General features: G+C 41.1%; 2 protein-coding genes and 1 pseudogene across 5 annotated transcripts in view; all 3 read right to left on the reverse strand.

Annotated features, from left to right (window-relative positions):
• The window catches only part of LOC105862011 (aldehyde dehydrogenase, dimeric NADP-preferring), a 200,407-nt gene that overhangs the window by 40,337 nt on the left and 145,056 nt on the right, over positions 1-15,014 (reverse strand). The window lies entirely within an intron of this gene.
• The window catches only part of ALDH3A2 (aldehyde dehydrogenase 3 family member A2), a 30,972-nt gene continuing 16,452 nt past the window's right edge, over positions 495-15,014 (reverse strand). For 2 of the 3 annotated variants that reach the window (XM_075994037.1, XM_012747959.2), the window contains 5 exons: positions 13,635-13,801; positions 12,045-12,144; positions 5,993-6,228; positions 4,964-5,088; positions 495-2,695 (listed from right to left, as the gene is read on the reverse strand). In XM_075994037.1, the coding sequence (XP_075850152.1) occupies positions 5,008-5,088; positions 5,993-6,228; positions 12,045-12,144; positions 13,635-13,801 (584 nt within the window). In that variant the 3' untranslated portion in view covers positions 495-2,695; positions 4,964-5,007. The remainder of the gene's footprint in view (positions 2,696-4,963; positions 5,089-5,992; positions 6,229-12,044; positions 12,145-13,634; positions 13,802-15,014) is intronic. The other variant, XM_012747961.2, reaches the window with a different exon arrangement.
• Positions 14,718-14,811, reverse strand: LOC142862323 (uncharacterized; annotated as a pseudogene).

Genomic DNA, 15,014 nt, shown 5'->3' on the forward strand with positions numbered 1-15,014 from the left:
TTACTATAGCTAATAATACATATGACAGAACATAATGTGAGAAAATCATCTTGGCTAAGAATTTAAAATGACAAAGTATGGCAAAGTTGACAAATAACACCTTTGATAAAGGCAAAAAATGGGCCAGGTGCAGTGGCTTATACTCAGCATTTTTGGGGGTCAAGGTGGGAGGATTGCTTGAGGCCAGGAGTTTGAGATCCCATTTCCACAAAAAATTAAAAAGAAAAGAATTAGCCAGATATGGTGGTGCACACCTATAGTCCCAGCTACTCAGGAAGCTGAGGCAGGAAGATTGCTTGAGCCCAGGAGTTTAGGGTTACAATGAGCTGTGACAGTGCCACTGCACTCCAGCCTGGGCAACAGAGTGAGACTCTGTCTTTAACAGAAGGAAAAACAAGGCAAAAAATGGATTCATATTTGGATAAAATTTATGATCAAAGGATTGTCTCCAATAGGGCATGTTTGAATAACACTAAAAATGTTATTAAAATTCATTCCAGTTTTATGAAATGTCTTTATTTCAAAGTAGAATGTATTAGTAGACAAGCCATTGATTTTAGAAACATAATATACAATATACCAAATGAAATTCCGTATTGAAATTTTGTCTAAGATATTTTATGATTGATTATTCTGATAGAGCCACAGTTTAAGCAACTTTTTCTGAACTAAGCTAGTCATTAATTCTTGACACCTCATACTGTGATAAAGACATACTTCCCTTTCTTTAGTAAGACAGCCTTAATGAAACAATTTTTTCAACAAGTTATACATTCTATAAAGTGAATTACATTCTCTCATTGAATGGGCTGAGTCTCTTTTCAAATCCAAGAGGAAGGAGGTGGAGTCCCTGCAGCTGGGAGCTCTGAGGCACAGCCACAGCGCAGCACTGCCCTGTCTGGCAGGCAGGCAATACTGCGTTCCACACAGGCCTCTTTAGCACTTTCCACTTGGCTGAAGTACCTTAGGTCTTGGTCACATAAGGCAGTGATGAGAATAATTTCTCACTTGCTCAGGAGATCTTATCATCCTTCTCCTTCAGTATGGTCAATTGCAATGGCTTACAGAGTTATTCTCCAAATGATCCATCATCTATCTGTCCAATGAGTCCCTAATGGCCCAAAGTCCTAATATCCAAGGCCTCTTTTTCGGTTAGAGGAATGGTTCCCCCCACTTTAAGTTATGTAAGTTAAATTTATTCAGAAAGGGATCTCTCTGAAGTTTAAAAAAGTGAAATTTACTTGCATTGTTCTTCAGAAATAAGAAACTTAAAATATTTGTCCCTGGAGATCTACTAACTTGCACCTTTGGGGTCCTAAAAGAGGATAAGTATTTTGATTACAGTTATTTTTATTTTTGAGACAGTGTCTCACTCTGTTGCCCAGGCTAGAGCATTGTAACGTCAGCCTAGCTCACAGCAACCTCAAATTCCCAGGCTCAAGCAATCCTTCTGTCTCAGCCTCCCTAGTAGCTGGGACTACAGGCATATGCCACCATGCCTGGCTAATATTTTCTATTTTTAGCTGTCCAATTAATTTCTTTCTATTTTTAGTAGAGACGGGGTCTCACTCTTGCTCAGGCTGGTTTTGAACTCCTGACCTTGAGCAATCCACCACCTTGGCCTCCCAGAGTGCTAGGATTACAGGCGTGAGCCACCACATCTGGCCTGATTACACTACTTTTTAAATGCTACTTAGGTTTTATAAGATGAGGAATTCTGTTAACTTCAATACCAGAAGGGTGAAATTGGCAACAATCTTCCAGGAAGCCCTGTGATTTACAAGATGCTTTGCGTGATATTAGTCGCTCCATATTGAGCCAGGTGCAGTGGCTCATGCTTAGCATTTAGGGAGGCCTAGGCGAGAAGATTATCTCAGGCCAGGACTTTGAGACTCCATTTCCACAAAACATTTAAAAGAAAAAAAAAAAATAGCCAGACATGATGGTATACACCTGGAGTCCCAGCTATTCGGAGGCTGAGGCAGGAGGATCGCTTGAGCCTAGGAGTTCAGGGTTACAGTGAGCTGTGATGATGCCGCTGCACTCTACCTTGGGCAACAGAGTGAGACTCTGTCTTCAACAGAAGGAAAAAACAGGCAAAAAATGGATTCATAGCTGGATAAAATTTGAGGGGGCTGCTGCTCCTCCATATTCATATGGAGGAGGAACAACCCCCATCCTAATACAGTTCAGTTTTAGTGCCTCAAACCTTATATGGAGCCAGGAAGATCTAACCTCACCTCTCTAGACTACAGAGGACTGCTAGGAGCCGTAGGAAGTGTTGAAAGAGTCACACGATGATGGTGGGAGCAGGGGTAGGGAGAGAGTGGAAAGTTCCATGAACTGGACGGCAGGAGTCACTGAGCAGGTCTGAGATACCCTTACATCCCCAAGAAGTCTGGATTTAGCCTAACACATTCTCATTCCCTAGCCCAAAGCTCAAAGATTTGAGTAAGCAGTCTAAGATAGGTTCTCTGAAAATCCTCACTATTGGGGGAATGCTGGGATTTGGATGAGATGGCAAGTTTTATTAATGGTGAGTGGCAATGACTTTTAGGTTTGATCACAGTACATTTGCATATTTTCTTACTATTTTTGGTAGGATTTTTAAATTATTGGTTCATTAACCATTTAGGAATAATTCAGTGGAGGCAACTAGGAGGTTAAACAGGATCATTCTTCAATAGTATCCAGCCTGGAGAGAGAAAAAGGAAATCCAGTTTACTCTGCTGGTTTAAAAACCCACCCACAACCAGCCTTGCAACACGAGCTCATTACTGGGGCTCTAACAAATACTGCCTACCTTAAGAGACTCTAAATGCCTTATACAAAAAAGGCCTAGGTATCCCTAAGAAGTGTTAAGTGTGGTTTGGGCTGAAGATAAAGAATTATGCCCTTCCTCAAAAATCAACGGGATAGGTGGTGATAGAGGCTGTATTCTGTCCAATATCAATGAGATAATATCCCAGTGGAGACAGGAGTTGAAAATATTCATTTATTATCCTATCATTGTAAGTAGTAAGATAAAGTTTCCACATGATATTTGAAAATTGATAAACAATTTTGTTTCTAAAATTGAAAATTAGTACTGAATTTAATGCACTCTATTGAAGAGGGGCTGCTGTAACTGCAAGGTTCAAATGTCATGTTTAACCCATTGCACTCGCTTCCTTTTTTCTTGATTCCTTTATTCTACTCGGGATTTAATTTTTTAAATACTCCTGATTTTACAAAGCGCAGCAGTAGAATACAAAACTGGAGTTTCTTTTCATACAAACTTATTTATTTGGATTTTTTTATATTTCAAATTATTGATACATTCAAAGAGTAATTTCAATCTCTATAATTTTTGCTAACCGTGTTGAATCACACTCGGCATCTGAGTGCAAAGTGTTAACTGTCAAAGGCCTAATGACATTTATCAACTTTTATCTTTTCAAATCCATGCCCCCTTCCCCATGATGCTTTCTGTAGCTTCTAAGCTTTATTTAAACTTTATTTTGTATATAGTACTTATGGTCCAAAACCATTCTAATTCTAGTAGGGTAATTAATAAAACCAAATCCAAGTTTATAACAAAAGAAGTAAACTATTCAGTGCAAAAAAGCCATTTCAGAAAAATGTTTGTGATTACAATAAAGACTCCTCAAGTAAGTATACAATACAGATTTAAAGTCATTTACTTAAAATAAAAAGTGATTTGATAAAAAAAAAAAAAGAGGATTAAAAGCTCAGAGAGAAGAGCCAAGCAGCAGCAAACAAGCAAAAAACCCAAATCTCCACCTAGTCCAGACTGAATCCAAAATATATTAACAACTAATAGTAATCAGAATTGAGAGGGAGAGTTGAAAGTGGCCTGAGAAATAATGGATGATGCCTCCTCCCCTAGTCTGTAGATGAGCAAGCTGAGGCCCATGTAAGGGCTCATTCCAAAAAGCCTCACCTGAAGTCATAATTAAGTCAACACTGGAACCAGGAACCAGCTAAAGGTTTTTATAATATAAAAACTTCTCTAGACACTAGAGACTTCTCTAGACACTACCAGAGAAAGATCTGCCTGCCAAGCCGCTTTGGGAACTCAAACCTGCTTGTATGGTACACTGCACCTGGGGGAGTCTTCCTGAGGCTACGGCAAGCCTGGAGGGTGCAGACTCAGCCTAGTCCTCCATACTTTCCACGAGTCTGAGAAACTGCATCCTAACCAGGAAGATGCCTATCAGGCTGGGGACCAACATCTTGGGAAAAGAGCAAGAAAAGTAGATAATAACCAGAGACCCAAACAAGCCTCCAACTAGATCTCCAGCCTCAGGAAGATGAAGAAGTAAGAGCAGAAAGCCCCTAAATTGTACACTGTGTCCTGATTCACTACATTTGCTACCATGAATTCCAAAGTCAAGTTTTTTTTTAAAAAAGTCAAAACAAAACAACTCAGATTTTTAGAAGATTAATCTCAAATATGAGGCAAAGAGTTCAGTGTCTAAATGGTGACTCTAAGTCTGAATTAGTCAGCTGGCACTTCATCCAGAAGAGCTAAGTAGATGGGGAAAGGAATGAGACTCACATGTGGCTGCTCTTTTCCTAGAAATAATGTTTGCTTCACCTAGACTTAGTTAAGCCATTAACTCTACATATTTCTCTTATATTCCTAGAGAATCACCCTCACTCTTGTCTCCAACTCCTGACCTCAAGCCATCCTCCCGCCTCAGCCTCCGACAGTGCTAGGATTGATTACATAAAAGCATGAGCCACTGTGCCCGGCCTTACCCTCACTCTTTAAAAATTGTGGAAAAGTTCAGTTTTAACACTCTGATACTCTGGGCCAAGGTGCAAAATGTTTAGAGACAAGTAAAACATTCTTTTTTCAATAACCCCTAAGCCTCCAACTGTAAGGAAAAAAACCCAAAAGGAAACATACCCCAAATTGGCCCACCTTACATAAAGAAAGAAAACAAGGAGTTCCTACCTCACTCTTAACAGACAGAGCCGAGTTTTGAAATCTGCTGTTCATCATTGCTTACTGGACCAACGCAGTCTGTGAACTACCAGAAAAATCAACAGGGCCTTTCTCCTCAGCACAGCTTGGTATTTCTGAGAAAACCCAAATGATTTCAAATGCAACTGGTATCTCCAATTCCACCAAAGCTGTGATACTATAAGACAAGCCAACCCTCTTTCAAATTTTAAACAAAATGTAGATATAAACACAGGGATTTCTATTAAATGCCTCTCTTCTAAGTAGATTCTTCACTGACGTTGTCAGTATTTTCAATGTATCTCCTCCATTGGCAGGCTGACAGCTCCACAAACAATCGCCTTTCCTCATTCCATCTTAACTTTCATTACTGCAGATTCCTCCTTCACCCCAAAGATACGCAAACTGCCTTGAGAAGGCAGTCATCACGAGGGCCTCTTTGAAAGCCCATCTTTATAATAACTAATCACCAAAGACAGACTTGATCTGATAGTCAATTTTGGAGGAAAAACAGTCAACCTAATAAAATATCCCTCACTAAAGTTGTTCCACCACCACTACATCCACCAGAGTCCCCTCCTCCATCTCCATAGCATGCTGATTTCATGCTCATTCAAGAACAAAACTGAAAAGGAAGGAGCAATACCAAACGGATCAGAGGGTTAGACAGCTCCGAATTCTGCAAGCAAGTTCTACAGTGTTTTAAACTCTTAGACCAGATGTCAGCAAACTTTTTCTGTAATAATTTAGAAGCTTTGAGGGCCACTCAGCTTCTGTTGCAACTACTCTGTCGCCACAGCATGAAAGCAGCTGTGCGTGATAACTAAACAAGTGGGTGTGGCTGCATTCCAATAACTTTATTGACAAAAATAGGTAGGATCTGGCCTACAGGCTGCGGTTTGCCAACCCTAAAAGTTAGACTCTAGAAGTTAACATACAGTAGTCTCGTTAGAATATGCATCTGGCAGCCACCGGGGCAGGACCAGAAACACTGGCACTTCATGAGGCATGAGGACTTACCTTGACAAGCACAGCTGCTACAATACCCAGGAAAGTGAGCAACAGGAGACCAAGTTTTCCTTTGTTGAACTGTTTCAACAGGAAGAATTTTCCCCAATCAACCTTTGACTGGCTATTGGGAGGATATCTGAGTTTGTTAGCACCTTCTCTCTTTAAACTTTTTAATAAACAGGGACGTTGATGAGAAAAAGTATCAAAACTATGTTTTCCATGATAAGCTCCCATCCCACTGGAACCTGAAATAAAGGGAACAGACAAAACAGGCTTCACTGTAGGTGACACAAGCTACTTTCCTTTCTAAACAATGACAGAGAAAACCCACATTCACCCCATTGCCTGGCATGCCCCCACTGAACCTCTCTGCCAGCAGAAGTGTCTTTTCAAGAACCCCTCCCCCCCCACCACAATGTCCCTGAGAAAGTCATCTCCCTATCAAACAGAAGAGTTTCCAAGAGCAGGGCAAGGATTTGCAGCTTTTCTACAGCTGTGGCTCTCATTTATGCTAGGGACTGTGCTAAGAGTTTAAATGCATTCTCTTGAGATAATTTCCACCACAACCCTATTGCATAAAATATTATCACAGCTCCACTTCCAGACGGGAAAAGGAAGCTTACAGCATCAGTTAACCTACCCAAGGTCACATGTCTGGTAAGTGGCAAAGCCAGAATGTGAACCCGGATCAGATTCTAAATGCTATGTGTGTTCTTTTCCCACCATTCCATGTGGCTTGGCTCTGTTTATCCATGGCCCCACTCAGTTGTTTCCTCTAAGTCCCACTCTGGAAAGTAACAGAGACCAGGGTGACAGGGTTACACAGATGGGTGATAATAAGCAAGTGTAAATCCTAGCACTATGGGAGGCCGAGGCGGGAGGAATGCTTGAGCTAAGGAGTTAGAGACCAGCCTGAGCAAGAGCCAGACCCCGTCTCTACTATAAATAGAAAGAAATTAGCCAAACAACTAAAAATAGAAAAAAAATAGCCAGGCATGGTGGCACGTGCTTGTAGTCCCAACTACTCGGGAGGCTGAGGCAGGAGGATCGCTTGAGCCCAGGAGTTTGAGGTTGCTGTGAGGTAGGCTGATGCCACGGCACTCTAGCCCAGGCAACACTGTGAGACGCTATCTCAAAAATAAACAAACCAACCAACAAACAAATAAATAAATAAGCAAGTGTAAATCTCTGCCCTCTAAAAAGCCATGCTCTGTGACAGTTTTCATTTATGTAATTTATTATGTGTGTAACAGACCAACAGGTGCAAAGGGGCAAAGTCTGTGACAGGCAGAGAGAATGGCACATGTATGGCACAGTGGCATGAGGCATAGGCAGCCGGAGGCAGTTTCCCAGGGCCAAGCTGCAGGAAGGATCATTCAGGAAGCAGGCATGATGTGAGAAGAGGCCTAAGGACAAAACCTTGAGAAACCCTGACACTGATGGAAGCTAGAGGATGAGGGGGCCTGCCAAAAACACAACCAAGGTAGTAAGGAACCGGGGAAAATGTATGAAAATCTGAAGAAAAATTGGGTGGAAAATACTTAAAACAAAATTAAAATTAAAGGTAAAGAATTTAGGCCAGGCATGGTGGCTCACGCCTGTAATCCTAGCACTTTGGGAGGCTGAGGCGGGAGGATTGGTCAAGGTCAGGAGTTCGAAACCAGCCTGAGCAAGACCCCCATCTCTGCTAAAAATAGAAATAAACTAATAGGCCAACTAAAAATATATATACAAAAAATTAGCCGGGCATGGTGGCGCATGCCTGTAGTCCCAGCTACTCGGGAGGCTGAGGCAGAAGGATCACTTGAGCCCAAGAGATTGAGGTTGCTGTGAGCTAGGCTGACAACACGGCACTCACTCTAGCCTGAGCAACAAAATGAGACTCTGTCTCAAAAAAAAAAAAGGTAAAGAATTTATATGAAGGGAATTATAAGATTTTATTGAAGGATATATCGGCCAGGCGCGGTAGCTCATGTCTGTAATCCTAGCACTCTGGGAGGCTGAGGCGGGCGGATTGCTCAAGGTCAGGAGTTCAAAACCAGCCTGAGCAAGAGTGAGACCCTGTCTCTACTAAAAATAGAGAGAAATTAACTGGACAACTAAAAATACATAGAAAAAATTAGCCGGGCATGGTGGCACATGCCTGTAGACCCAGCTACTCGGGAGGCTGAAGCAGAAGGATTGCTTGAGCCCAGAAGTCTGAGGTTGCTGTGAGCTAGACTGACGCCACAGCACTCTAGCTGGGACAACAGAGTGAGACACTGCCTCAGGAAAAAAAAAAAAGATTTTATTGAAGGATATACAACTGTGGTCACCCAGGCTGTGGTGGGAGGATCACTTGAGTCCAGGAGTTTAGGTTTGAGTTTGAGGTTACCATGTCACTGAACACAAGCCTGGGTGACAGAGTGAGACCTTGTCTCTTTAAAAAAAAAAAAAAAACCCAAAAAACAGACAATGAAACCAATGAGAAAACCCTAAGAATGACCCAAATATGTATTTTTATTGAGTATAAATGGTATAAAGATGATTATTCCAAAAAATGGTACCAGCACAATTGGTTTACTCTTTGGGAAAAAAAATAACAGATTCTTATATTATGCAGCTTTCTAAAATAAATTCCGTGATTAACTATTTCAAAAATCAGAAAATTTAAAGAAATGCATATGATATTTATATAATGTTGAAGTAGGGAAGATTTTTCTAAGCCTATGCTCCATATTAGAAACCATATAACAAAGGCTCACAGGTTTGACTATATAAAAGTTTCAAATCATAGGTAAAATTAAAAGAAAAATTATAATCTGAAAAGAGGTATTTGTTATAGACAGAACTAAGGATTAATTTTCTTACTTAGAAAAAAGGCCATTTACATGCCAATAAAGGAGAGGTGAATACAACAAAAATATCAAGCAAAGGACATAAATAGAAAATTCATGAGAGAACTAATTTTAAAAAGTTCAAACTCACTAATAATCACAGGAGTACAAATTAAAATGGGACCCTTTGTCTAGCAATTTAGTTGTGGAATAATCCAGTACTAGGGATTTAAGGAAGTGGATACTCATATGCTGTTCATGGGAATACAGGTTGGTATGACTTTGCAAGGGTATTTGGCAATATGTATTAAAACTCTTAAAGATATGTATTTCCATAGAAAAAAACGTAAACTATATGCCAAAACATTGATAATATTTATGCCTGGGTTATTACATTTTCCCTTACAATTCTCTGTAGTTTGTTTGTTTGGACTTTTTTGCCATTTAGTCTATGATACTTTGAGAATTAGAAGAAAAAAGCATTTTCATTTTGAAAAAATATGTGTATGCCCTTTTAACATTATTATATTTCTAGATATTTTTCCTAAAGAAATAATCAGAGATTGCACAAAGATATATTATGTAAGAACTATAATATCAAAATATTTGAAATCACAAAAATCTAATACAGGGAATTAGTTATACAAATGTGCCACATTTATATGATGGAACCCTATGCAATCACTAAAATCATAGCTGCAAGCATACTGACGTGGGAAAGTACCCACTATCCTGTCACACACAGAGTGGAGAAGAATATACAGTAGGGTACCATTTTGAATAGAATATTTGAGTGTCTACATATATGTTTGTGCATATAAGTGCAACACATTTACCAGGTTGGTTTGTTTGTGTTTTAGAGACAGGTTCTCACTCTGCACCCAGGCTGGAGTGCAATGGTGTCATCATAGCTCACTGCAACCTCAAACTCTTGGGGCTCAAGTGATCCTCCCACCTCAGCCCCCTGAGTAGCTAGAACTACAGGCACATGCCACCACCCCTGGCTGCTTTAAAAAAAATTTCCATAGAGATGGGGTCTTGCTATATTGTCCAGGTATCAAACTCCTCGCCTCAAGTAATCCTTCCTGCTTTGCCTCCCAAAGCACTGGGATTATAGGCATGAGCCACCATACCTGGCCTACAGCAGCTGTTTTTACATAGTGGAGTTATGGGTAATTCAAATGTTTATTCTTCGGGCTCTTCTATCTTTTCCAAGTTTTCTTAAAAATCCCATATTCCTTATGCATTTGGGGGAAAAAAAAGTTTGTTGTTTTAAAGAAGAAGGTATGGTCAGCGATCCTTATGCTACCTAATCAAAGTATGACAGGAACTGAACCCTAGTCACTTAGATTTTGCACACAGTGGGCACTGGTGACATCATATGGAACACCTACAGAATTGATGGCTGCAGTAGCACAGTGAAAGCCAAGATTCTGTGGGGAGAGCTGAGGAACTAGAGATAACAGAGTCTAATCTAATCTTTTAAACATCTGGGCTGTAAAACTATAGTTACTCCAGCTGAAATTTTAGGAGTCACACTCTCGTTCACCCTTCTCCCCACATTCAGTCCTTCAGGAAATCCTGCTGCTTGACCCCCAAAATATCCCCTCCCTTTCCACTATCTTCCCTGTACCTTCTTCAAGCCCCCACCATCTCTAATCTGGATCTGGCAATACCCCCCAATGTGGCCTTTCCCTACCTGTCCCTCACGTATGTAAGGAACTGTGTTGGATGTGGCAATATGTTTACGTCCTAGATGGGGACCTGTGGCTGCAGGCCAGGGTTCCTTGGTCATGGGACAAAGTTTCCTAAACCTGGAACAGATGGTCCTGCCAAACTGAACCAATATATCCCATGGAGCAAATTATTTTTACTATTACAAAGGAAGAGTTTAGGGGCTTTACAACCATTGCTTTTTATCATTTAAGAAGCCTCCTTACAAACACTCTTAAGTCCTTAAAAAAAAAAAAAAAAAAAGAAGCCTCCTAACCAGGTCCCAAAAGAGAAATAAGAAGTTGAGTCAATCATCTCAGGTGTGGGAGAGAGAGGCAGAGGTCATATTCCAAAGAGAACCACAAGGACTAGGCTGTGTCCACAGAGCTTTGCTGAGAAAAAATTTCTTTGTGATCATCCTCTCTAGAACAAGGGAATCTCGTTCTACTCAAACCACAAAATAATTCAAGGAGAAGCTGCTCCTCCCAACAGAGGGCTGAGGAACCAATGTAGGTAAGAACTGGTTACCACCTAACATTACCTTGAATAGAAAACAAAGGGACATCAAAAAAATCCTTCTGATTGCTATCTGTTGCCTGGCATTCTGAACCTTTCATTGCTACCTCATTTTAAAAAGAGAGAGAGAGAGAGAGATCTTATTGAGACCTGATTCTTGGCTCCCAAAACTCTAATAAATAAGTAAATCGATGAAGTAAAGTACAAGAATGGGCTGCCCTTGCAAAAGAGGATCTAGGATCCAGGATCCAGTTGGTGCAATTTCATGGCGTGTCCCTATGTATACATTTTTAAATTATTATTTAAATAGATAATATAAACATTAAAAGAAACCTCAGATGGGCGGGCGTGGTGGCTCATGCCTGTAACCCTACCACTCTGGGAGGCCAAGGCGGTGGATCGTTTGAGCTCAGGAGTTCGAGACCAGCCTGAGCAAGAGTGAGAGAGAGACCCTGTCTCTACTAAAAATTGAAGGAAATTAGCTGGATAACTAAAAATATATAGAAAAAATTAGCTGGGTATGGTGGTGCATGCCTGTAGTCCCAGCTACTCGGGAGGCTGAGATAGGAGGATTGCTTGAGCCCAGGAGTTTGAGGTTGCTTTGAGCTAGGCTGACACCATGGGACTCTAGCCCCAGCAACAGAGTGAGACTCTGTCTCAAAAAAAAAAAAAGGAAACCTCAAAAGGTACAAATGCATTTGTCTCATTTTTAATTAAAAAGATACTGCATCAGCACCAAATAACTAAAAATTTCTTCATTTAAAAAATAAAAAACAAAGTAATTACAGCTGTGGTCAGTGCTACTGAGGACAGAAAGGACGGAGATTCAACCCACACCGGAAGGACAGGCAAGGAAGCAGGAAAACCACTGTCAATTGGGTGGCCAGGAAGGCCTCTCTCAGGAGAGGAAAATTAGGATAAGCAGCAGCTGGCTATTTCAACAGCCTACACAAATCACTCGTGAAATGGTGGTGCTTTTGAAATATTTACTATGAGCAGGAGAAAGTAATACTCACCCACTCCTCCAAAGGGGAGCGAATTGAGTGTGAAGTGCATGATGACGTCATTGCCTGTGACGCCACCACTGGACGTCTCATCAATCATCCGCTTGATGAGCTGAGGAGCAGACCAAAGGCATCCAGGTCAGTGACATCATGCCTCGCAGAGCACCCAAGGCTCCACACTGAGAGCTGTGTCCTCTAGGGACGCATACTCTGCCTCTGTGTCAGCGAGGGTTCTTGCGATTGGGGACACTACACCAGTCAGATAATCTAAACTGTGGTTAATTCAGCAAATGTGACTGATATCTAACTTCTCAAGTGCACATCTAGTGCACTGTGGAAGGCAGCCCTGAACCTTTGGGCCTGTTCACTCAATTGCCACCTAGAGTTGTACTCCCCAGCAGTAAAATGCTCTAAGGGATAATTTAGACTATATTCTGCTCTATAAAAATTAGAACACTCTCTGCTGTAAATTATAGCAAATTATTAATAGGTATTGTTTGGTCTTTGTGAAATGCAAAAAAATATTTAAGATTTTAGATTTAGCATCCTATTTTTTAAGAAATAAATGCTTGGTTGGCCTAAGACCCAAAAAGGTGCAAGGACATTTGGCCAATAAATGTGATCTCCTCTGGGTGCCAACAAACACTTGAGAGTTCTTCATGGCAACCATCAAGTCTAGATTGCAGCGACCCATTGCAAGGAAGTGCTCCACACTTAGTTGTACCCTGGTCAGTAGATTTCAGGGTTCCTTCCTACCCACTCCATTATCTACGGTCATTTTAAATGTCAGACCATCGTTTTAATTGTTAATTAACATTGTTAATAACCCAGTCTTTTCCAACCACACATTTGGTCTCACTTCAAATACCTGTAGTTATCTGTATCTCAGCTGCATCACAAGCTCCAGAACCTGCCACATGACTACCCATACGTTACCATCAGAAACTCTCCAGGAAACATTTGGTATCCTCAGATCTTGACTAGTCCCATCTTCCTCCTTCTAGTTTTCCTGTTTCTTCAAAGGGCTCCTAACCTACTTGCCCACTCTGAGGCCACTGTTCCTTAGCAGCAGTCACCCACCTAGCAATGCAAGTGAGTGAGCCATGCAGAAAGCAGCAAAGCTGCTCAACTAGGTGATGTGGTTCAACCACTCTAACAATAAGGTAACGCAATGTGAGAAACTGAAACCTGTGATATCACAACCATTTACACAGCAGTGCCGGAGGTCTTTGTCCCACACAGCGCCACCTGAGAGGCTGCGAATGCCACTTTGGTCATGGGGCAGGCTCTTACACAGCAATGCCCTGTGGATTAACATCAGAAAAGCATTTAATGCTGGTACAATATAAGTCTTCCAATTATACAGGAGGTGTTTGTGAGTCAAAAACCTTGTGACGCTTACCCCTGCAGACTCAGATCTAACCCCAGGGAGTACATGCAGTGATAACCCCAGGGCCTCATTACCCAAGATAGAAATCTAGGAAGACATCTCCTGCTGGACTCTGATATGACAGAAAATAAATCATCACTGTTTTATAGCAAAGAAAGAATATAACTGATGACAGTTGCTTATGATAGTGAGTTGTTCTCTACAAACTTTACCTTATTGTTATGAGAAAATATATAGAGAGCCAGGGGTTTTTCACGTTCATTGATGAAATTGATGGCTTCATCTACACTTTTCACAGGCACTATTGGAAGAACTGGCCCAAAAATTTCTTCTTGCATCACCTTGGTTTCAGGATCAACATCAGTAAGTATTGTTGGAGCTGAAAAGAAAATAAACAAAATGAAAATCAAAATGCTAAAGTAGAGAACAAAAAATGCAAAGCTCTCATCTTAACATTTCTTTCATTGGATCATGTACCCATCCCTTTCCTTCTCCCACCCAAATCAAATCTGTTGAAAAGTCCTGAGTGTATGGATAAACCATGCAAATACTAAATGTCTCCAACGCATGTGAATAAGGGATTCTTGTGCAAACCAAGGGAAAGATATATGCTTGAATATATCTTAATCACATTTAACCCCATTCATAGCCATTTGCATATTTAACATCTTTCTGTGGATAGGTCTTTCTGGGAGCAAAGACTGCTCCCACTATTTTTCTTAACTCAAGTGCTTTCATGCATATTATCTAATTGACCTTTATTACAACTCCATTATACAGACTAAGAAAGGAAGGTGAAATGGAAACCGAAGAAGCTGGGCAGTGTGTCCCAATGTTGGTGCCAATGTAAGTCACCAACTAGCAGTACCAACTCAAAAAGACCCTGTAAACAAACTGGATTATCAGCCGAAAGAGAAGACATCTGACAGTAACAAGTTGGCTCTTCTTCTTTGCCCCTAGTTTCTACAAGGTAATCTTGGCAACATGGCTGAGGATAGCTGTTTGCAGCACTACTCCAGGGGTAAACTGCTGCCCCAAAGCACTGCCCATGGCTTCCTTGGGTAAGAGAACTGATTTGTTTTGGGTATCTACCCTCCTCTGCATAGTCAAGTGATCAAGTAAGGCAATCCCAGCTCCAGGTCAGAGGAAAGTCCTAATCAGTCTATAAGCTAATCAAGACAGGATCTTCCTCTTGTCATTGAGTAGCCTAGAAATGCACATGCTGAAGATGGGAGAACAGAGAGATGAAAGAATTGGAGTTTTTTCTCTTTTTCTTTTTTTTCCCTCTTTTCTACAGATTATTCCCCATTTCAATCTGGGTTGCCACAAAGACAGACAGAAGACACAAGGATTGGCTCACGCCTATCATCCTAGCACTCTGGGATGCTGAGGCAGAACTGCTTGAGCTCAGAAGTTAGAGACCAGGCTGAGCAAGAGCAAGACTGAGTCTCTACCAAAAAAAATAAAATAAAATAAAATAGAGGCCAGGTGCGGTGGCTCACGCCTGTAATCCTAGCACTCTGGGAGGCCGAGGCAGGTGGATTGCTCAACGTCAGGAGTTCAAAACCAGCCTGAGCAAGAGCGAGACCCCA

The sequence above is a fragment of the Microcebus murinus genome, chromosome 18, assembly GCF_040939455.1.
Source record: "Microcebus murinus isolate Inina chromosome 18, M.murinus_Inina_mat1.0, whole genome shotgun sequence".
Taxonomy (NCBI): Eukaryota; Metazoa; Chordata; class Mammalia; order Primates; family Cheirogaleidae; genus Microcebus; species Microcebus murinus.